Source organism: Oreochromis aureus, linkage group 17 (assembly GCF_013358895.1).
Source record: "Oreochromis aureus strain Israel breed Guangdong linkage group 17, ZZ_aureus, whole genome shotgun sequence".
Lineage (NCBI taxonomy): Eukaryota > Metazoa > Chordata > Actinopteri > Cichliformes > Cichlidae > Oreochromis > Oreochromis aureus.
Window position 1 is genome coordinate 22246523 of NC_052958.1, and position 24091 is coordinate 22270613.

At 38.1% G+C, this 24091-nt stretch overlaps 2 protein-coding genes across 8 annotated transcripts; both read right to left on the reverse strand.

Moving 5' to 3' along the window:
• Positions 1-49: 49 nt before the first annotated feature.
• c17h11orf98 (chromosome 17 C11orf98 homolog) lies at positions 50-3418 on the reverse strand. The gene is made up of 4 exons (XM_031736856.2): positions 3262-3418; positions 1351-1475; positions 1177-1274; positions 50-864 (listed from the first exon to the last, which is right to left on the reverse strand). Exons 1-4 carry the CDS (start codon positions 3295-3297, stop codon positions 749-751), a joined length of 375 nt encoding a protein of 124 aa, XP_031592716.1. The 5' UTR covers positions 3298-3418; the 3' UTR covers positions 50-748.
• A 7-nt stretch (positions 3419-3425) lies between these two features.
• On the reverse strand, positions 3426-23721 carry LOC116317968 (NACHT, LRR and PYD domains-containing protein 12-like). Of its 7 annotated transcripts, none has more exons than XM_031736869.2 (14): positions 23632-23721; positions 23362-23466; positions 22924-23043; positions 20268-20503; positions 18405-20184; positions 13574-13747; positions 11300-11473; positions 10701-10874; positions 10108-10281; positions 9520-9693; positions 8027-8200; positions 7252-7425; positions 6947-7120; positions 3426-4954 (listed from the first exon to the last, which is right to left on the reverse strand). In XM_031736869.2, exons 2-14 carry the CDS (start codon positions 23457-23459, stop codon positions 4927-4929), a joined length of 3654 nt encoding a protein of 1217 aa, XP_031592729.2. In that variant the 5' UTR covers positions 23460-23466; positions 23632-23721; the 3' UTR covers positions 3426-4926. The 7 variants fall into 7 exon arrangements, 6 of the variants coding, with proteins under 6 accessions (XP_031592729.2, XP_039456806.1, XP_039456807.1 ...); XM_039600872.1 differs by having other exon boundaries at positions 18405-20187; XM_039600873.1 differs by lacking the exons at positions 7252-7425; positions 8027-8200; positions 9520-9693; positions 10108-10281; positions 10701-10874 and having other exon boundaries at positions 18405-20187.
• Positions 23722-24091: the final 370 nt, after the last annotated feature.

Sequence of the window (24091 nt, forward strand, 5' to 3'; positions counted from 1 at the left end):
AAAAAATCAGAATTATTATATAATCTAAATTATGAATAGAAACTTCTGATGATGTATAAAATTTTAATGAACTAGGTGGAACAGAAGGTTAAAGGTCAAAGCTCATGACCCATTTAATTAAACAAGCTTACATGATGAATGCTGTAACAACCATGGGTCCAAATGTTGCCCTCAAACTCTGCAGGTGCTGCGACACTAACAGAGATATAAAATAAAACCCCAATCACATATGGAAATCCATTTCTGCCAAACAACAAAACGAAACAGTGTAAAATGCCTTTGGTTAGTCAAAAATTACAAAAATATCTTCAGACAGTAAATTTAAAACAATTTCAGATTTTTTCACATTTTTGCCAGTGAAGTTACATTTTTAATTCTCACAAAACTTTTACATCATAGAAAGACATTTGGTCTTTTTACTAAGTTACTTAGAATCACCTCAGGTTTTTTTTAAATTATCGATTAAAGCTGTTTTGGTTAAAAATTTGCAAAAAATGACATAAAAATAAAACAGCGTGAGCCTGAAACGAATTCAGATTTATTTACAACCAAAATAAGCTCAATTAATATTTGAGGGGAAACATCTTTTTTTCTGCATTTTTGGCAGAAAGGGGCTTCCATGTCAACTGTTGTAGTTTTTTCTTCTGCAGAAACAAACTACAGGACCGACGTCCTGATTGTCCATTAGTCTCAAAGTTGAGGCACCGGCCTGGACGTCTGAGCAGGGACTCATAGTGCAGACATGTCTTCATTCAACATCCACCATCTCTACGTCGTCCTGGCATCCGGACGCCTTCTTGCTCTTCTTCTTGGTCTGAGCTGATGAGGTGTCGTGCTTCTTCTGTGGTGCTGCTCTTGATTCCACTACAGAGAGTCGAATAATGAGCAACTTTATTTTTGTGTCATATTCTGGAGATGTTACATTTTTTCAATTTTTCCATAAACACCTAGAGTGTATGTACATTTTCAGGAATGTTTGGCTCCTTAAAATAAGATTAATTAATGTAAAGTAATAAACGGAGCAATCCCAACTGGCCCTTCATATGTTCAGGTCTAAAGCTTAGAGGACCACACAGGTCTGGAAACCAGAGCCGCACACTAACACTGACTGAAGTACCCTGGAGAAGCTGAAAACACTTAAGGAGAGAGTCAGTCAGAAGGTTTGGCACTCTTTACCTTCCATAGTGGCCTTCTCCTTCTGCTGGTGTCGCAGCTGTTTGATCAATTTCCTCTTCTTCTTCCCAGACAGCGTGATGTTGGCTCTCGGACTCGTCCTGGTGGGACAGAAAATGTCACAACGTGCTGCGGCCATGAGAAGGTGGAGGAAGGAGAGGGTCAGCTGACACTCACCTTCTCTTCTTCAGGTGATGGATGGTGATGAGACCTTCATCCACCACAGCTCCCACGATCTGATGCCGCTTCCTCTTCTCGCGGCTCAGAACTCGCCGGCGCTTGAAAAGCTTCTTCCCCAACTCCTGCAAGAGAACCACGACACGTTCAAGGAAGGCAGAAACACTCGAGTGTTTAGAGTTCCTCATCAGATATGAAGGAACAAACAACAACAGCTGAAACATATCCAGGCTTTCTTTGACACAAACAACTTAAACTCAGAGACAATGCAGATCCGAAACAGACCGTTAGAATCTAAATCAGGGGTACATGAGAACTGGGCAAAAAATGCTCTGTGGAATATTTTGTTCTGAAAGTTGGAGTTGACATTCTGAGGACATGTGAGATCAACATTAATATGGTAATAAGTGTTTTTTTTCACTGAGCTCTGTCTACTTCAGTCACACTTTATCACACAAGAAAAGCTACAGAGACACGACCCAACAGGTTGTGTTTATGAAACATCTGCAGCAGAGAGTGATGTACATAACCCACTGTAATCAAGACACAGCCACAGTTTGTTATTGATGCATGTAATGTAATCACACTTGAAGCAGATGGTAAATAAATCAGTGGAAATGTGTCTTGCAGCCGATTTAAACTCAAACCACAAAGTTAGGTTAATGTGTTAGCAGCTACACTGAAAACCAACACAGAGTTGTATGGATTTTTAAAAGTAACAAGTACGTTAAATTTAAAGTCAGAGTTTTAAAAAGTTTCAGTTTTCCTGTAAACGGGGACCGCTGATCTTGATCATAGACACTGGACATGGTTGCCACAGTAGAGTGGGTTTTCCACAAGTGATTTTTGGTTGTATCACATTTAATATGGCAGACAACTCTCAAGTAACATGCATATGAAGCCGTAAACAGATGATCAGTTCTTTTTCTTCAGTGAGAGAACTGCAAACTGCAGATGAAGTCTTCAAACTACAAACACAGTAACAACAGCACATATCGTTTTTGTTTTTTTTCCTGGCATACATCCACCCATTCTCTTTCACTTATCTAATTCCAGGTCGTGGGGTTGGGCGGGGGGCTGGAGCCAATCACAGCTACCATAGGGTGAGAGGTGAGGTACACCTGGAATAGTCGCCAGCCTGTGTCAGGGCTCACTTTTCTGGCAGTTTAGCTTAAATAATCTTAACATGTTGGGTTTTTTTTACTGCACCCGTTTCCTGTTTTCACAGACTGATTGTAACACCAGCGTCAGTTTATAAAGAGATAAAAGTACCATTGAGCAGAACTGAGTTTAGCTCCACAACAGTCACGGTTTCCCACGTGACCCGCTTGGAAAACGTAACTGTCCATTGATGGCTTAAAAGGATTTCTCCACCAGACTGTGGAAGAGAGACCTGAACATACTAACGATTACTTCAAAGTTTAAAACCCGCAGCTGCGCATCTGCCATGTTAGAAATAAACAGCCATAAAAATAATAATTTAAGCCATTAGAGCACCTTTGCTGGTTCTGGTTATTGTAATAATCTATTCTTCTTAGAGCTGTAGCGGCTATTTGTCTCGTGACGTTTCGATCGATGCAGTTTACCCGCCGTCCACAGGGTGTCCCAGTTTCCTGAAGTTACACTGAGCTCCATTGACAAAGCCACCGCACCAACACATTTAAAACAATTCCTTAAAATGTTTTTAAGGCCATATTCGACTTCCCGTACCTGACACCTGACAATACTGGAGAGGAAACTGTCTCAAAGGACTGATCCATTATTATAACTGTAGGGGGCTGTGAACAAAACTTTAACATCTCATGACCTGACGAACACTCCTCTGTCTGACTCATTATTGTTGTTGTTATTGTTTCCTGAATGTGCCCTCGGCTCCAACCGACTAACAGAAGAAAAAACAGGATTTCTTACAGTTTTCGGTTTGTTTATTCCTCCCGGAGGTGCCATGCTGACCAGCTCACATGGAACACAGACTTCTTCTTCTGCGCTCTAAATCCTGGCAGCCCTCAGGCCACACGGCTCCTCACTGCCCCCCGCAGGCGTGACGGAACATTACAGCGAAGCCTGGAGTTCAACAGCAAAACACCGTCACGTAAAAACAAGAAATTACAAATTTTAACTCAGACATAGTTTACACACAACGATAAAAATATGAACGTATAAATTATTATTCTTGTTATAGTAGTAGTTACAATAGCATTACTGTGCATAACTTATTTTTGTCAGAATTATTCTTAAACTACATTTTTTACAGCATTTAAAATATATTCACAATTTTTAATTGGACAGGTCAAGTGTAGTTTATTTATTTATTTAGTGCTAATCAATTTTGCAACATTTTACTAAGCAACAATGAAGTAAACAAAGGACTACAAAAAGTTTGACAAAACAGTTACAGACAAATGAATAAATGAATAAAAAAAAAAACACAATAAAAAAAGTTGATTTTTTTTTTCTTAAATAAAAGTTTCACACAGCCAAGTTTTTAACATTTAGTTGCTCAACGCTCACATCCGGTGGCTACATCGCCATAATACAACCCCACACATACACATGCATCATAATTAAAAATATATAAACTTCCTTATATGTTGCCATTAAAATGTAGATGAATAACCACAAACATTCACATATTTTAGAGCAATGTTGGTGACTTTTACAAAAAATTACAAAAATGTTTTGCAATTTTTTAGAAAATTTTTAAAATCTTTTTTAATTGTTAATTTAAAAAAAACATTCATTTAAAATTTAAGAATTCATTATAAAAACATTTACTGAAGGCTGTTCTTATGACTAGTTTTCTTTACTGTTAAGTAAAAAGTTGTGTTGGCCCTGCAACAGGCTGGTGACCGCTCCTGGGTATGCCACAGTTCTCCATTATTCCACTGTGTGGCACTCAAATTCAAAACAACACGGTGATGAGCACAGACTTTACAACAGTTCAAACTGAGGCATACATAACTGCAAGTGTTTTAGTGTCATACACAGAAATAATCTGCAGAGTTGCTGTGGTTCAGAATATGCAAATGAAAAAGAAGCAGCTGTGAGATGCTCACCTCAGCAGGTGATCCATCTACATGTTTGATTTAACAGATTTTTATGCTGTGATTTTTGTGGCTATATGCTTTTATGATGTTGTCCCTCATAAAAAGGGATTTGTGTCTCCTCAGAAAACAGACGTGTAAATGAAAATGCATGAATCCCTACACTCTGGAGCTGCTAGAAGATGTGAAGAAATGAAAAGATGAAGTCAAATACAAGTAAACTAGGTGTGTGTGTGTGTAGGTGTGTGTGTGTGTGTACTGAGATTCTCCATAGAAGGACAGAGCAGTTTCAATCTAGAGGGACAGGCAGGGATGATGGTGTACTCTACATTGAGCATGATAGTAGAACTGTTCTCAGAGTTCACCTTACATCACTGGGAGGTGGAGAGGAAGCTCCACCTCCCAGTAACATGGCCCAGTCAGAGCACCTCTACACACAAGTTGTTGCTGGTTTAATCTCTCTGTATCATCAGGACACAACTCATCCTCTCAGCAGACATCACACTTTCTACTCCCACTGCGAGAAAGATAATCACTCCCAGAACAGAGATGACCTCCACCTGCAGAAAGAAAAAGGAAGCGAGAGGGTGTTTTTAACTGTTTCCAGCGACCTTTTGCATCAGCTGTCAATCCACGGTGGAGTACATTCAGCATAAAGAACAGTGTACAATGGAAATAAACTGCTGACCTGAACCTATGAAGGTAAATGTGGTAAAAATGTGAGACGTAGAAGAATAAAATGTGAATATGTCTATAAAATATCTAAAGTCGCCAAAAATATTTTGCACACTTTTTCTCTGTGGCTGAACTTACTAACAGAGCAATATGTATGGCAATTAAATAGTTATTAAATTTAGCAACTAAATAGTTATTAAATGTAATACTTATTCCTTAAAATAACAGCCAGTGATTTGCAACACTCAGTTGTAGGGCTGGGTATCGTCACTGATTTCTAGAATCGATTCGTTTCCAATTCACAAGGTCCCGAATCGATTCGATCCACGATTCGATTCAATTCGATTCGATTCGATTCAATTAAATTCGATTCGATTCGATTCAATTAAATTCGATTTGAATCTGGGAAATTTTGACAGTCAGAAATATTATAATTCAGATCAGTACATTTACATATTTTTGTATCTATAAAAAGGAAGCTGACACACGCAAGACTTTATCAAAGGTGTGAGCATCACATCAGATGCCTTTGTGTCAAAGTAGCTGAAGATAAAACACAGAAAAACATGAAGGTGGTTTTCCTGGCCTGGGATTTTATAAAAATATTCTGCAGTACATCAAAAACGAAAGAAAACCATTAATCAACATATGAACGTTACCTCTGATGTTACAGCGGTTTTATTAGAGACACGGCTAAGCATTTTGCATTTTGCATAATTTTAAAAAGTTTAAATTTGTTCAGTATTGAACGGCAGAAATTAGATTTTCTTTTCGGAAGTATGTAAAAGGGAAAAAAAAAAAACAGCGGCCGACAGCGCTGTAAACAGCAGTAGACTTGTGCGTAACAAGCAAGCGAATAATGGAGAAAACAGATTTTTAGCCGGGAAACTGTTCTTGAAGTACAGAGAGAGAGAGAGAGAGAGAGAGAGTGGTGGAAGCAAAACAGTAAAAGTCAGTGATTTCATGACGATGTTTATGTGAAGCGTAGTTTGGATCTTCTTTTGCTGCTGGTTCGGTCAATATTGTTTGGAGAGAGATAAAACTAACAGCTTCAGAATCAGCGCAAAAAGGGTGTGAACACAAAGCGCGGACCTGCCGAAACATCAGAATCAACGAGCTGTCGGCTTTCAGCCCCGACCGTGTCCGTGCAGTTGTTGTGCCAAAAAGTGATTGTCTGCCAGAAAGTGATTGTCGTCCACGGGAGCGGGTGAGAAAGGTGACATCTCACTGATTCTGATCCGTGGGTCCGCGTTGTGTGTTTACGTCCTTGTGCAGAATCCGTGTACCTGCTCTCATTTACTGTCTTAGCTGTTTGGTGGTTGTTGAAATTTTGTGAGGTTTCACCTGAGATTCTGGCGTTTCGGGCAAAATAAATTTATATTAAAAAAAATCGATTCAGGATTTTAATGAATCGATTTCACGTTATCCAAGCCAGAATCGATCTGAATCGATGAATCGATTATTAAAACCCACCCCTACTCAGTTGGTCTTATCTCAGAGCTATCACAAAGGTGAAACTGCTGTTTATTGTTGAAATGAGAGGACATCATGAGATGAAATTCAATGCTCACAGGTTGATAAATGAGGAACAGTGTCTTTGTACAACTTGTAAGGCTGTCAGATAGAAGTCGACTTTATTTCATTTAGATATGAACGCAACAATATTAGCCATTTTCACATCAACTCAAATACACAATCACATCAAGCCTCTGGCTGATCTGATTGGTGGGAGTCAGCCATTTTCTTTTAACACCTATTCTGAAGAAAATGTCCACTGAGAAGGCTGCAGGTTTACAGGAAACACCAGATCTTTGCTTTCATGTGATCATAACAGTACAACTGAAAGCAGCATGGGCTGTCCCCAACTCAGTACTTACCTCAGATGTTCCAGAATGCAGTGTGGACTCTTCAAAAGATCAGACAGCTGATTCACATCTGAATCCTGCAGGTTGTTTCCCCGCAAGTACAGATGTTTCAGATGGGAAGGGTTGGAGGTCAGAGCAGACGCCAGAGCAGCACAGCTGATCTCTGACAAACTGCAGTAATCCAGACTGAATAAAGAAGAAACTATAGATTTTTAAAAAATCACAATTTTTGACTTTATCAACCTTTCTCATTGCAAAAATATTTATTTATTTATTATTTCAGATATTTGGTAGCAATGAGCAGTAAGTGAACTGACTTCAGAGTCTCCAGTCTACAGTGTGGACTCTCCAGAAAATTACACAGCTGTCTCACTCCTACATCTTGCAGCTTGCTTCTACTCAGGTCCAGATGTTTCAGATGGGAGGGATTTGATTTCAGAGCACAGACCAGAGCAGCACAGCTGATCTCTGTCAACCTGCAGACCTTCAGTCTAAATCAAGAATAAAACATTCAATCAATTAAATTTTATGTATATAGCACCAAATCACAATAGCATATGGCTAGAGTTCCTTGATATTATATATAAAACAGGTAGATATAATCTTTCATAACCCAATTGGATGTGTTTAGATTTTAAATGTGGAGCACAACATTACAATGTCCCAGTCACTTAGCTTTCCTCAAAAAAGGAAAAAGTAAATTGTATCCTTCTGTTACTGTGGACCACCATCATCTCAGCTTTCTACACACTTGAAACACGAGCACATACTACCATGCTGATGATCCCAAATCGAGTCTTGTACTTTAGAACCAATACATTATAAATGATTTTAACACTACTTCAGACAACATGTTTCTATCAATTATCACATATAAACATTGTACATGTACAACATTTACATTGTAAAGCTACAATGAAATTTCCAGAAAACAAAGGAATATTTTTGGCTTACATTTTCAAATGTATTCTGTGACAACAAATAAAAAAAATAAATTATTATCAAAAGAAAATGTAAAGATTTATGGATGGATGTTGTGTATATTCATAAATTATATGAGTTAAAATTGTGAGATCAAGGAAGTAAACTGACTTAAGAGTCTCCAGTCTACAGTGTGGACTCTCCAAAAAACCACACATCTGTTTAATTCCTGAATTCTGCAGATTGTTTTCACTCAAGTCCAGAAGCTTCAGATGGTAAGGATTGGACTTCAGAGCAGACACCAGAGCAGCACAACTGATCTCTGACAAACTGCAGTCCACCAGTCTGAATCAAGGGGGGAAAAGAGATAAAAAACAATGATGATCCTATCAGATGTGTTCAGGTTTTAAACATATAGCTCACTTTACTATGTCCTAACCAATGAGCAAATAGCTCTATTTCTGTGTTTTCTGTGCATTCATGTATATGTGTGTCTTTGTGTCTATTCAGAAAGATCAGTATCAATGATCAAACAGTGGATTAAATAAACAAAAAATATTTCTTCCTCATCAAAATAAAACAAATATTTGTGCGTGTGTGTGTGTGTATATATCACCAAAAACTGCATATCTTTGGACGGTGGGAGGAAGCCGGAGTACCCATGCATACTTCACACAGAAAGACACCGGCCTGATGGTGGAACTGCACTAAGGACCTTCTTGCTGTGCGGCAACAGTGCTAACCACCGTGCCTCTACACACACACACACACACACACACACACACACACACACACACATATATACAGTGGTCCCTTGCTATAACGCGGTTCACCTTTCGCAGCCTCGCTGTTTACCGGATTTTTTTTGTGCAATCTTGCATGCTTTTTTTTTTTTCTTACAGCGCATTGTGTTCTGTGTCCTGATTGGCTGTAGACCATTGTCAATCAATCTCGTGCCATGTCTCCTGTACAGTACAGAATGTGTTCAGCTTGTCAAATTTACATAAATCTTTGATCGCTAGCAGTGTGACTCTGAAGTGCTGTACTGTAATTTTGTAAGTTTTCTGCCCAGCAAACACAACAATGTCAACGAAATGTTTTGCACCATCAAAGGCAACCACGGATGGCTTTGGTTACATTCTATAATACTGGACTTATTTTTCTATGAAAGTTTGAACTTTGATAGTGTTTAAACAAGAGAGAAAAGGGTGAAAATGTTCATGCCTGTTTGAGAAAAGTGTATAAAGTGTGCAGGTAGGGAGGGGTTTTACAGCCTTAAAACATCTATGATAATTGTAATACAATAAAGTTGGCTACTTTGTGGATTTCACCTATTGCGGGTTATTTCTAGAATGTAACTACCGCAATAAACGAGGGACCACTGTATATATATGCCTTCACCGTCCACTTCTTCTCATGCTTCTCATGTTACTTCATTCTGATGTTGTTATCACTTGGTATAGCTACATCTATCACTATGGCTGTGTAGACACTAATATATATAATCTTTATATATTGGCTTATTGTTATTAAAAATATTAGACTTATTTATATTTAGAAAGTTAAAGGAGGAAGTAATTTTTTCCCCATTTTTGTTTATTTCTGTGTGATTTCATAGATATGTTTGATCCTTAATAGTAAAATTAGGCAACAAGTAAACTTACCTCAGAGTCTCCAGTCTACAGTGTGAACTCGCTAGAAAATCACACAGCAGGGTCACTCCAGAATCCTTCAGCTTGTTTCTACTTAGGTTGAGATGTCTCATATGGGAGGGGTTAGACTTCAGAGCACAGACCAGTGCATCACAACTGATCTCTGACAAACTGCAGCTTTCCAGACTGAATAAATAATAATACAATAAAATAACTGATATTTCAATGAGATGCAATCAGCTTTTAAATGCAGAGCTGAACATTAGAGTCTAAAATGAGTACACACTAACTTTGCCCTCTTGTAAATGAAGATCATCATCATGTCAGCCTTCTATACACATCATTGAAATATCAGAACAATATTAAAATGCTTATTCATGTCAACAATGATGAATAACATACTTGATACAGCATCATAAAGTACAGATAATTTAAACATGGCATCTCACAATATGCCTTAAGTCTTCATCAAATTTACTATTAAAATGTTGTCTTTTTGACAACAAATAGGAAAAAAACAGAAGACAACAAAAAAGAAACCTTTATGCATTCAGGAATACAATGATAAAATTTACAGTAGTAACAGCCAGCCAAACTGACCTCAGAGTCTCCAATTCACAGTTTGTGCTCTCTTGAAAAATACACAGCTGTTTCACTCCTGAATCCTGTAGCCTGTTTCCAGCCAGCTCCAGATGTTTCAGATGGGAGGAGTTGGACTTAAGAAGAAAGACCAAAGCAACACAGCTGATCTCTGACAAACTGCAGTGCTCCAATCTAAGTCAAGAATAAAAGATGGAGATAAAATAATTCATAATCCAGTCAGATGTTTTCAGGTGTTAAATGCGCAGCTCAACATTACTGTGTCCTGTACAATAGGCAAATCACTAAATCTGTATTTATTTATATGCTAACAAGTGTGTATGTGATTGTTTGTGTATAAGATTCAATATTAATGCACAGTGACAAAAAAAGAAGCTAAAGAAGCTTTCTTTCATCAAACTTCCATATTTCGTATGATAAATCTAATGTCTCTTGCAACAACATATCAAATTATTAAAAGCAAATTTACAGCTGTTTTGAATGAAAATTATGTAGAAACATAACTTCCATAATAATAAACGTAAATATAACATTTTATGTTAAGAATTATTATTATAAAATTTGTAGTGATAAGAGCCAGTAAGTGAACTGACCTAAGGGTTTCTAGTTTGCAGTACGGACTGTCCAAAAAACCATGCAGCTCTTTCACTCCTGAATCCTGCAGGTTGTTTTTACTTAGGTCAAGATGTTTCAGATGGGAGGGCTTGAACTTCAGCGCACAAACCAGAGCAGCACAGCTGATCTCGGACAAACTGCAGCTTTCCAAACTGAATAAATAAAAAAAATATGTGGATTCAATAACTGATAATACAATTAGATGTGTTCAGATTGTTAATGTGCTGTTCAGCACAATATTCAAACACGTTCAGTGATAAATGACATGCTAATAACCTTAATCAAGCCTCTTATAACAGAATCAACACACTATAGATACTTCAAACACTGCAGCTAAAAACAGACACACAATCTCTGTGTGTGTGTGTGTTTATATGTGTTCTGAGGAACCAACCAGCAAAGAATGTTTCTTTTTCATTAATCATGCTAATTGCAAACAAATTTAATGTGTTTTATGACGGCAAAACAAGTTTAGGAAAACAAAACAGAAAAGAACATTCACAGCTATATGCATGAATATTATATAGATACATAAACTATAAGATTTACAGTAGTAGCTGACAGTAAGGGAACTGACTTCAGAGTCTCCAGTCTACAGTGTGGACTCTCCAGATAAATACAAAGCTGTTTTATTCCTGAATCCTGTAGGTTGTTGAAACCCAGGTCCAGATGTTGCAGGTGGGAGGGATTGGATTTCAGAGCAGAAACCAGAGCAGTACAGAAGATCTCTGACAGATTGCAGAGCCTAAGTCTGAAGAAAGAATAAAACATGGAAATAAATTATTGATAATCCATTAGGATGTGTTCCGTTTTTGAATGTGCAGCTCAGTACTACTATATCCTAGTAATTCTTTTACTACTTTTATGGATTACCATCATGTTAACCTTCAAAGATCATCCAAATGATAACAAAAAGTTGATCTATGTGCTTTTGTATACAATTCAGTTATTTTTTGTCACCTGCTGACTTAGTAACTCATGCATTTATGTCATCCAGGCTTGAATACTAGAGTAGTCTTTATTTTGATATTAGTCATTCATCAAACAGAATGTAATATTAGGCAAAGATAACCTGAGTAAATACAAAACACAGTTTTGAAATGATTTTAAACAAAAAAGGTCTCCTAACCTACCTGGCCCTATGTTAAAAAAAATAATTTCCCACCTTGTAAAATCATGAATTAACTGTGATTAACCACAGCTGAGTTCGATTTCACTACCCACACCTAGGCTGGATTTTAACTCAAGAAGTCACCAAAAAAGAACCTCTCTGACAAATGAAGTAGGTTAAAAGATTTTGAAAAAGCAAAACTAAAGAAAGAAATCTAAAGAAACAAAGCCATTGGTATCTCTCTGTCTGCAAAAGGTTACAAAGCCATGTCTAAGGTTCGAATTGAGATGCTTTGAAAGGCCATTTATGCTGGAAAAACCTCCAGTGTGGCTGAATTGAAACAATTCTGCAATGAAGAGTTTGCCGAAATGTGAAAGACTTATTGCAAGTGCTTGATTTTTTTATTTGCTGCCAGAGGTAGCAGAACCATAACCAAGGTTTTATGTTTGGCTCATTAGTCTCCACTATTAGACACAATGTATTCTAGCTGTCAAAACACACACCTCAAGCACATTATTTTTTAGTTAGACTACGGTCTACAACAAACCCAATTATAATCATTACTATTGTTTTGATGTTTGCCCGGGCCTAAGCTTTTTTTTTTCTACATTTGAAGTTTTTACAATAAAACTGTTTAATTATTTATTTGTTTCAATTCCTCCAAAAACATTCTCAAGTTTCTAGATCCTTTAAACAAGAACAATTTGTGAAAACATCCATTTATTGTAAAGGTTGAATTTTAAAGGGAAAAGATAATTTAGCCATATTTGCTAATGCTTGTATTGCCATCTTTTGATGTTAAAAAGCTACTGGATTTACATTTGTATTTGTAAGAGTTTCGCTTTCAGAAGAATATTTAAATGACTCATGCAAATGTGAATTACAGAGTCTGTGGCACACAGTGTACTGAAAATTGCACAAACTTTAATACAGAAAGAAAATGTGTCTTATGCCTATGGTTGTGATAGCTGCTACCAGAGTTTATTTTAAGCAGACAAAGATATTATGTATGTGAATCTGTGATGTTGAAATGTGCTATTAAAGCTAAACAGCGATGCACGCTTCATTTTCAGCCACCCTCTTGGTAGTATGTTGGTTATTACTAAAGTGAACTGGCTGCATCTTTGTATATACATTAAAATGCATTGTCTGTAGATCATCCTGTGATTGCGACATTACAATAGCTTGCCCCACTTAGTAAATCTGTCTCACAGCATATAAAATTAAATGCATCTTATTTTCTCACAATTTACTGTTGTGATCCAGTGGGACTCTTTTCCTCCTCCCTGTTTAGGATTTCTATGACTGCATACCATATTTCATACCATGCCATACCAAATACCATATTTCTGAGATTTTTAAGGCCAAGTACAATAACCCCACTTTTATCTGAAATTAGAAAGAGGAAATTATAGGTCACCAGGTCTTTTATTTTTAAGCTATTCCTGCAGTTTTAGTAATTGGTGAATCTGTGCCTTCTAATAATAGTGCCTGAGTGAAGCATGTATAATGCTAGCAGAATTGGTCCTAGCACAGAGACCTGTAGCACTCCATCATTAACCTTAGTGTCTGAAGAAAACTCTCCATTTGCATGAACAAAGTAGAACCTATTAGATAGATATGATTCAAACCATACCTTAATTACATACAGAATGCTCTAATCACTGTAATAAAATATTATGGTATTATGCTCATATGCTTAAAAAATTATCGAAATAAGAAATATTTCAGTGAACTGACCTCAGAGTCCCCAGTCGACAGTTTGGACTCTCCAGAGCAGCACATAGCTGTTCCATTCCAGATTCCTGGAGGTTGTTTAAACTCAGATCCAACTCTGTCAAATGGCAGGGACTGGATTTTAGAGCCGAGGCCACAATTTTATAGTGAGTTTCTGAGAGATCACAGTAAGACAATCTGTAATGGAACATATATTAGAAAACATGTTATTATTAAGATTATACTTTATGATTACTTGCAGCATTTGATGACAGATAAATAGGAACTTTCTGTTTGCTATTTTGTTCTCAGTTGTGTCTAGCAGATCTTGTCTGACTGTTTGCGCTGAAACATTAATTGGCCTCTCGGAGACCTGCAGACTTTTAATCTTTGTTTCACTGTAATCTGCTGATGAAGGAGATAAAATAAAGTTTAATACCCCAGTTTTGTTCACAGTCTCTCAGTGTGATCTGATACATCTGACTCCACAGTTATCATGAGGCCATATTCATCACAACAACATTTTTACCATTTTTGATTAGTTCCAGTTGGAAAGATTATCTCTCTTTGCTGTCTACCTGCTGTTTCTGTGACATGTCCGTAAGTGGAAAATATAGAGTCTGTTTTCAAACAGTGCAAACATGAAAAGTAGTTACTTAACAGTATCGGAGACTGGGAGAACAAAATAGAAGCAAAGTAACTCTTTTTAATTAAAAGCTAAATACTAAACCGAACACACAGAACCCCACACAAAAGATAACATAAAGTGCAAGACTTAAATAATAAATGAAAACAAGAGCCACTGGGAACTTTAAAAACAAAAACAAAAACACACAAATAAAAGAAATACTGATAAGATAATTTTCTAACAAAACAAAGAGCCAAACTCAAACATGAATTATGCCCAAAAACAAAAGGAACCATGACCTTTCAAAAACCTCAGAGCTCTGGTTCCCAGACCCAGGGGCCATGACAGCAAGCAGTGACAAAGTGCTCTACACAACAGCATTCGATGGTTTGCATCAAGGGTGTAGATTTGGTTTTGGCATTGGTGGGGACGGATGATTCAACCACCGAACCCTGCCCTGTTTCTGTTTTTTTTTCCTTTTTGTCTTTGCTTCTTGATAAAAAGGAGAAATATACTTGCCTACATATGCTATTCTACATGCTTTTAAACCATTTAAAATTGCAATTCATAGTTTTATATGTGAATTATATAATGTTAAATTACTATTAAACAAATGACTAAGTATTTTAGACTTTAGTTTACTTCAGCCATATTCCATATAAATCAGGTATCATACAAAAATAAAAATAGCTTGAAATACAGTCATGACAATAAAAGAATATGACTTTAAGGACTTAAGAACATTACTTCAGTTATAGTACACCAACATCTCTAATATACATTAGCACTAAGGGAACACTGAATGACCTGGTGGTTTTTGTCCATAAAACTACTCATCTAAGATTACCACAAAATTATTATTATGTGCTTGATGTGCCTCAACTTTGGCCCTGGCTCTTTCCCTCTGACTGCACTAGGACATATTGCTACCTGATAAAATAACACATTGATTCATGCAATATAAAAAGTGAGACTTGTCAATTCAGATTCTTTGTCAAATGTACACTAATGAATCAATTTACATCAGCAGCCTAACAATTGTCATGATAATAAATACTAGTTCATCTATAGCACCAAATCATCAGTCAGTCACCTGTGACCTCGCCTCTTCACCTCTGTCCGAGCTACAACATGGCAGAGCTGCCTCTGTCACCTGATAAATAACAGTGAGACATTCCAAATACATGCAGTCACACATGTGCTTCAAATACAGTAATGAACCAACAAGTCATCATCCAATTCCACCTGTGATCTTGTATCACCATTACTCTGAGCTTTGTGTTGGTTCTTCTGTCACCTGACAAATAGCACATACATGACAATAAGAATAAAATGTGTAGCTGCTTCAGTGTTTTTGTCAATTTGTGCAGATCTTGACTCATCAGTAATGTTTGTAGGGTGAGTGCATTTTTAAAACAATTTGTGCAAACTGCACTACAAGGTGGAATATTTGCAAAATCATGACTACCTCATGATATATTGTCTCAAAAATCAACCCTATGAATATGTCAGTGCCATTAGGATGAAATTATTGTGTCACCAACATTTTAACGTTAGACATATAATTTTAACAGCCTCTGTAATCTAATATCCTGGCTTGCTCGAGGCTGCCGTTTTGTCTGACAGTTTCAATCAAAATTAGAAATGCTACTCTGAGACTGAGATAACTAATAGTGCTGCCTGTTGTGCAGTTGGTTTCCAAAACATATTATTCATGGTTACATACAATTTTAGACTCATGTGGGCCAAAGCCTAGCACAGCCTGTAACGTTATTGTGACGGACACATTTTATGAGTGAGCTTGACTTTAAGTGACTTACAGGTTTCTTTGAAAAATACTTTCTTATATCCAGTGATGGGAATAACGGTGTTACAAGTAACGGCGTTACTAACGGCGTTACTTTTTTCAGTAACGAGTAATCTAACTAATTACTATTCCTATCGTTACAACGGCGTTACAGTTACTAACAAGAAAACGCGGTCCGTTACTATTTTTCAACAAACAGACGGTTGAAGCTGTGTTCAGCTTACCGCATCTTATATCAGTTGCACGGAAGTAGCTGTAAGTAATCTGGACGCTACAGCTTTAAGCAGCTGCGCGCTCCCGCGGACGGCAATCACGATCACTGTCTAGCACAACAGCTGGAGCTCAGGGGGCAAAACAATCGCATTAGTGCTGCTGTTTGACTGAGGAAGAATAAAGTAGTCGTGGTAAGTCAATCACATGACCACTTAAAGACAAAGCAACAAGGTGATATATACCAGTTTTTAAATTGTGTCGATAGGCCACGTAAAACCAGAGTCATGATAAACAATATATACGCGGCGTTTTTTCCTCAATAGTTTCGTCACGTTACTGTCTAAGGACAGCGCTAGCAAGCACTCTCTGCTTATGAGCAAAAAAAAAAACAAAAAAAAGTTTTAGGAGTGACGTCGAGAGAAAGAGAGAGAGAGCAGAGAAAGAGAGAGAGCGAGTTTTGAGATGTGAGATTTGTGACGTTTAGCGTGTTTGGAGTGTGTAGTTAATGTGTTGTCTTGTGTAGTTAGTGTGCAGTGTTGTGGATAGTTTTGTGTTGTGTGTCAGAACAATGAGGCGACTGCTGTCTCCAGGTAGAAACAGAGGTGATACACCTGCTGCTGTCAGGCCTGCAGGTATCAGGCTGTGATGTTCTCCTTTATAGTGAACAGAAATGATTTTTTTGGAGTGGCACAAATAATTTGTGCGGCATCTTATTGAAGAACAGCTGATTGTTCTGTAAATAGTTTGAAATGTTATTTATAAAAAGGGTAAAAAGTAAATGGATGCAAATAACTTTGTTGTTTGCAAAACTTGTGCATAGGATTTTAAAATTGACAATTAATATTTGCATTTGAAGTTATGAAATATGATTCATTAAACATGTTTGTGGTTGTTACAGTAAAAATATAACTTTTTCTACTCTGATTTTATGTTTTTTGTCTGATTTTAGATCAATTCTGGTTATACAGTATGACAAAATGAGAACATAACTGTAAATTCAGGCACGTGAGGTTGTGCTAAAAAGAATGATACCAAACAAGGCAAAGTAAATAGTTTTTAAAGGGAAAATGTGGAGGGAAAATCAAGAGTAGTAAAAAAATGGCCAATTATACCCTGGACGCCAGAGGGTTAAACGTTCTTTGTTTTTTTTTTTAAAGTAATGCAATAGTTACTTTTCCAAGTAATTAATTACTTTTAGAATATTGTAACTCAGTTACTAACTCAGTTACTTTTTTGAAGAAGTAACTAGTAACTATAATTGAATTACTATTTCAAAGTAACTTGCCCAACACTGCTTATATCCAGGTTCTTCCTTTTTGCTGCCATCCTCCTCTCCTCCTTGCAGGTCCTCACAGCGCAGGATTGCCGCTGCTAAAACTAAACAGAGCTCCCTGAAAGGCACAGCCAATCACATTGGCCATATTTGTCACATGAGTTAGGACTCCAGTAGTGAACGTAATTTAACTCTCTCTGCACCGCTAGGTGAATGAGAAGTTGACAGATCTTTTTTTTTCTTTCTATCGGATTTGTTTTTCTTTACTCGAAGAGATCAAATTATTGGTGGGGACATTTCAGTAATCGCTGGATATTGATGGGGACATGTCCCTTCCGTCCATGCCAAATCTACGCCCTTGGTTTGCATTGTCTCTGGTGATATTAGGGTCGGCCCATTCCACGAAGCTCTCTATGCACTGTTCTTGAGACGACCTGTAGCTGTTAACTCTGCAGAAAATCATCAGTCTCTGCACACTATGCACTTCAGCATTCACAGACCTCTCTCTGATTTTATATTGCCTACCACTTTGTGGCTGAGTTGCTGACATTCCCAATACCTTCAACTTTTTTTAATGATACCAGTGACAGATGACTGTGGAACATTAAGTTGCAAGAAAATTTTATTACTGGATTTCCACAAGTGTCTTCCTATCACGGTAACACAGATAAATTAAAAATGATAATAATACTTCATTATTATTATTATTATTATTATTATTATTATTATTATTATTATTATTATTATTATCATTATTATTATTTTACAGCATTTGAAACAAGCTTAGCATCTGTGACAAACCAAACTAATGTGTATGTAAATTTGCAATAATTAAGTACAATGCTGTTATAAAAAACAATAGTCATAGGGAGAACATTTGAGGAACTTAAATATAAATCTACACTGATTTATAAGAATCATCATCTTGACTCACCGAACCTTTCTGCAGTTCCTCACAGCTGGAATCAATCTCCGCTGCCCCTCATATGATGATGTGTTGTACTTCATCATGTCCAACTCATCCAAAACCTCCTCTGACATCTGCAGCATGTAGGCCAGAGCTGAGCAGTGGATCTCAGAGAGTTTCTTGTCTGATCTGTTCTTTGACTTAAGGAACTCTTGGATCTCTTGATACACTGAGATGTCATTTATCTCCATCAGACAGTGGAAGATGTTGATGCTTCTGTCAGGAGACATTTTATTACAGTTCATCTCCTTCAGGTTGTTGATGACTCTCTGGATGATTCTGGGATTGTTTTCTGTCTGACATAGCAGACTTTCCAAGAGTCTCTGGTTGGACTCCAAACAGAAGCCATGAAGAAAGCGAACAAACAGGTCCAGGTGGCCATTGTTACTTTGAAGGGATTTCTCTATGACTTTGCTCAGAAAGATATCCAGAGATGTTATATCCTTTTTTAGGAACTCCTCCACCACCTGTGTCTTCCTATTTGTGTAACAGTGGAACATGTAGACAGCAGCAAGAAACTCCTGAATGCTCAGATGAACAAAGGAGTAGACTGGTTTCTGGAGGATCACACACTCTCTTTTGAAGATCTCTGTACAAACTCCTGAGTACACTGAGGCCTCTGTGACATCCAGACCACACTGCTCCAGGTCTTCTTGGTAAAATAGGATGTTTCCTTTCTCAAGATGTTCAAAGGCCAGCCTCCCCAGCTTCAGGAGAACTTCCCCGTCAGCCTCCATCAGCTCCTGTGGACTCGTCTCACATCCCTCGAGGTACTTGTTCTTCTTCCTCTTTGTCTGAACCAGCAGGAAATGTGAATACATGTCAGTCAGGGTCTTGGGCAGCTCTCCTCTCTGCTCTGTGGTCAACATGTGCTCCAGAACTGTAGCAGTGATCCAGCAGAAGACTGGGATTCTACACATGATGTAGAGGCTCCTGGATGTCTTCATGTGGGAGATGATTCTGCTGGACAGCTCTTCATCACTGAATCTGCTCATGAAGTACTCCTCCTTCTGGGCGTCAGTGAAGCCTCGTACTTCTGTCATCCTGTTAATATATGCAGGAGGGATCTGACTGGCTGCTCCAGGTCGGGAAGTTATCCAGATGAGAGCCAAGGGAAGCAGATTCCCCTCGATGAGGTTTGTCAGCAGCTCACTGACTGATGACTTCTGTGTGACATCAGACACGAGCTTCCTGTTGGTGAAATCCAGTGAAAGTCTGCTTTCATCCAGGCCATCAAAGATGAACAAAAGTTTACAGACAGCGAGCTGCTCTGCTGTGACCTTCTGTAATGTTGGATGGAAAACATGGAGCAGCTCTAGAAGACTGTACTGCTCATCTCTGATCAGGTTCAGCTCCCTGAATGAAAGCAGAATCACTACACCGATGTCTTGGTTCTCCAAACCTTCTGCCCAGTCCAGAGTGAACTTCTGTACTGAGAAAGTCTTTCCAACACCAGCGACGCCGTTCGTCAGAACCACTCTTATTGGTCTCTGTTGGTCAGGCAATGCTTTAAAGATGTCCTGGCACCTGATTGGAGTGTCATGAAGGATCTTGGAAGCTGTCTCCAGCTGCCTCACCTCATGTTGGGTATGAACCACTTCAATCTGTCCCTCTGTGATGTAGAGCTCAGTGTAGATCCTGTTGAGGAGGGTTCTACTTTCTGTTTCATCAGTGCCTTCAGTCACATGTTCACATCTTCTCCTCAGACTGATCTTATGTTCATCTAAAACCTCCTGCAGACCAACATCTGCTAAAAGAAAGAAAAACACTGAGGCTAAACAGTCCAGTTTTCAGACATGAGTCCCTCAGCAGACAGATGTTCAGTCTTACTTTGTTCACAGCTGCTTTGACTGGCTATCTGCTGTCCAGCTCTGGTTCTGGATTTTTTTCCACAGTGGGGACAGGAGGAGTCTCCTGATGTAGCAGACTCTTCCCAGTATGAGGTGAAGCACTGTCTGCAAAACCAGTGTCCACAGCTGGTAGAGACTGGATCCTTCAGGACGTCCTGACACAAAGCACAGCAGGACAGCTGTTCCTCCACAGAAGCATGACTCATTTTCTTGTCTCTGTGGACACCAAGGCAAAAATATACGATCAGTAAAAAAAAAAAAAGTTAAATACCAGCACTGGCTTCCAGAAAAGCTATAGTTCTGTGTTATTATCATCGTTCTGTCCTTAAATATATTTCATTTCTGGTTTCCTTTGAGCTTCAGCAGGGAAATCACATTTGTACTAAACACATAAATGATAGAATCTGTGAGGTGTTAACATATAAATTATATATTAATCACTAAATATAAAGACTGTTGTTCATGCCTGCAGCTGTGCATTAATTCACCATTTAACCTTAGAATTTGTGAATTGTTCTTAAACAGTGTTGTATTGATTATCTGTGGACTTTTAGTCTCACTTTATGAAAACATTGCTCTTCCTGATGTGGGCTGACCATCAGCTCAGTTCAGTCTCTTACTCTGTGTGTGAGGGCTGAGGTTCAGTGCTGAAGTTTGGAGGACTATCTTTGGACCAGTCACTCTTCACAGACAGATAGCTGGATCCTGGATACTCTGCTCCGTGTCTGTGCTGCTGACTGTTAGATTTGTATTGTGATTGTCATTTATGCTTAGAAATATCTACTTATATATTCTTAGAGTTTTATAATTAGGTGTAGATTGGTAGAGGTTTGATCCTTAATAGTCTGCAAGCTTTGTGTGCATTCCAGAGCTCTCTGACTTTCACACCCACATTTTAGGAGCATGGGAGAGGTCGTACCTTGTCTTATTGTTTTATGGTAGGATAAACGTATCTATATCTGTTTTAGGCTAAGTGCCTTTTGTTTAGATGGACGGCTCTGGGGAGTCTTCCTGGGGTCACAGTTTGACCCCCACGCACAGATACACACACACACACACACACACAAGGTATTCTTTGTTTACATGTATACCTATATAAGAGGTCATATGTTAATGAACCTATGCATATTCATGTAACCACAATAAAAGAGCAGTGTTACGGGAGAGCGGACGAGAGCAACTGGGGTCAAGTGAAGGAACGGCGCCTGTCCAGTTCTCTCCCGTGCACGTGAAACATAAAGAACTTGCCTACTCGTGTCTTGCTTGCTGTGTAATTACATTGTCTTCAACGTTCCAGCGAATAGGTTCAAGCTACAAACCTATCACTGACCTCTGGAAACACAAACAAAGAATAAATCACACATTGTCCTTGTGCATGATCCTGTTGTTGGGCACTGAGCTGCTCCTCTCTCAGGGTCGGATTTGTGGGACTGAAGTTTTGGATATTTTCAGTAAACTCAGACAAGCTCAAACTACAAGTCAGACCTTCACAATTAAACTAGACTGAGACTACGTCCACATGTACATGGGTATTTTTGAAAACTGAGATTTTCCGCTTTCGTTTAAAAAAAAAATCCCATCCACATGTTCAGTTTTGAAAAAATATCTCCGTCCACATGTAAACGCTAAAAACGAAGTGCAGGCCAATCAGAAGTCTAGAAACCTGGGAGGGAAAAACTAAACAGGGTTTTGTACCCTCACAAAACCTTAAGTACTTCCGAAAAGTTTTTGTTTTTCTGGAAACGCAGCTAATTTTGTGTTACTTTTCAAGTACCATTTTCAAGAGCCTTCATCATTTCAAATGTTAATAACTAAAGATAGTATTTTGGTTGGTGTAGACTCACAACTTAGGAATGAACAAAATACATACAAAATACATAAATTTAATAATAAATTAATTAATTTATTCAAAACCGACTTGTGAGAGCATCTGTGTTGAATGTAGAAGCCATGTACGTCCGAAGTTCACTCTGACGCCTCTGTCTTTCTAAATGGAGGGACAGTAACTGCGTGTGTATATGTTTACTTGTAAAAACTACAGATGGTAAGATTAACAGCAACAGTATTTTGTCTATATCTGCCATTGTAGAAATTAATCTCTTATAAACAACGTGGCGCACAGCGTCACGTCAAAAAAGGCGCACACCTTTGACGTTGCGTGACTAAATCTCCGTTTTTCTCGTCCACGTAAACGCAAAAACAGAGTTTTCGAAAATCTCCACCCTGGCAGGAGTTTTTTAAAAATCTCAGTTTTCAGTGATTGAAAACGCCGTTTACGTGTGAACTAAAGGTGCAAACACATAGAAAAATCAGTGTTTTCAAAAATACCTGTATATTCCAAGTTTCAAGTATACTATTAAAATTTACGATGAGGTGAACCAGAACCAGCTACATTTACAGTCTGGGATTAAAAAGATTTCAGATCTGGATCACCCAAATGCTGATGTTATCATTCTCTTGATGAACTCTAAACATAATTATAATATACATTTTTTTAGTCTACAAATTAGTACTATTGATTGAGTTTGGTAACACTAAATCAGCAGAATCTACTGACTAGACCCCCCAAAGCCTCATTTGAAATAATAGATTCAAAACCATCTTCAGCTCAGTTCAGTAGTTCAGTGATTACTTACTTTGTGTCTGAGGGTCCAGGCTCAGTACTAAAGTTTGGAGGACTAGCTTTGGAGCAGTCACTCTTCACAGACAGACAGCTGGATCCTGGATACTCTGCTCTGTGTCTGTGCTGCTGACCTCTGGAAATACAAACACAGAATAAATCCCACATTGTTCTTGTGCATGATCCTGTTGTTGGGCACTGAGCTGCTTCTCTCTCAGGGTTTTTGTGGCTGAAGCTCTGGATTCAGTAACCTGAATCTTTTCCTCTTCATCATGTGTGGTACTTGAATCCGAGTCTTTTGATGAATTTAGGCATAAACATAATCTAAATAATAAAATTAAAACTGAGAATTTTTGTAAAAGAAATCCCCACAAACCTCATTTGTAATGATATGAAAGGACTGCAACAATTAAAATCCTCTTCAACTTTGCTTACAGCAGAAATAGTTTCTTACTTTATATCTGAGGGTCCAGCTTCAGTACTGAAGTCTGGATTTCCACCTTTGGACTCTGGAGGTTCTGCTTTGTCCCCCTCTTCTTTCAAATCACTCATCTTCGGTCTGAGAGAAAAACATCCGGTCTATAATAAACTCAAATGCCTTATAGATTAATGCATCTTTATTTCCCGTGACAGTAAACAGACACACAGCTGACACAGCATTGACCATCAAGCAAAGATTTACGTTCACCCCCATCATTTTGTTTGGATAACATTACAAACTCACATTAACCAGATGCACAGTAGTCGTGGTCTTCCTCCTGCTCTGTGGCTCTAAAATTCGGTCTGAATTCACTGAATACTTTCAGTTTCAATCAGTAGCCCTTCCCTCTCCGTTTATATGAAATCACATGACATATCAGTTTCTTAAAGAGATATGAGCACCTCTCTTGTTTCTGGTTTTGGTCCCTCTTGTGGTCCTGGTGTTGTCATTCCAGCTGCTGTTTTGTCACCAGCCTGCAGCTCACCGTATCGCCCACATTCACACTTTCAACCTCTGCTGGGAATTCAAATACTTATTTCAAATGAGCATTAAAATTTCCCTCCATCACAGAGCTCCCCTCAGTGACAGCTTCATCATCCTCAGTCAGACAGACCTAAAGCAGAGCTGCTACATTGCTGCCCTCTACTCTTCACCTGTACAACGCCACTTACATTCCACTGTGTAGTTGTATGCCATGTAAATA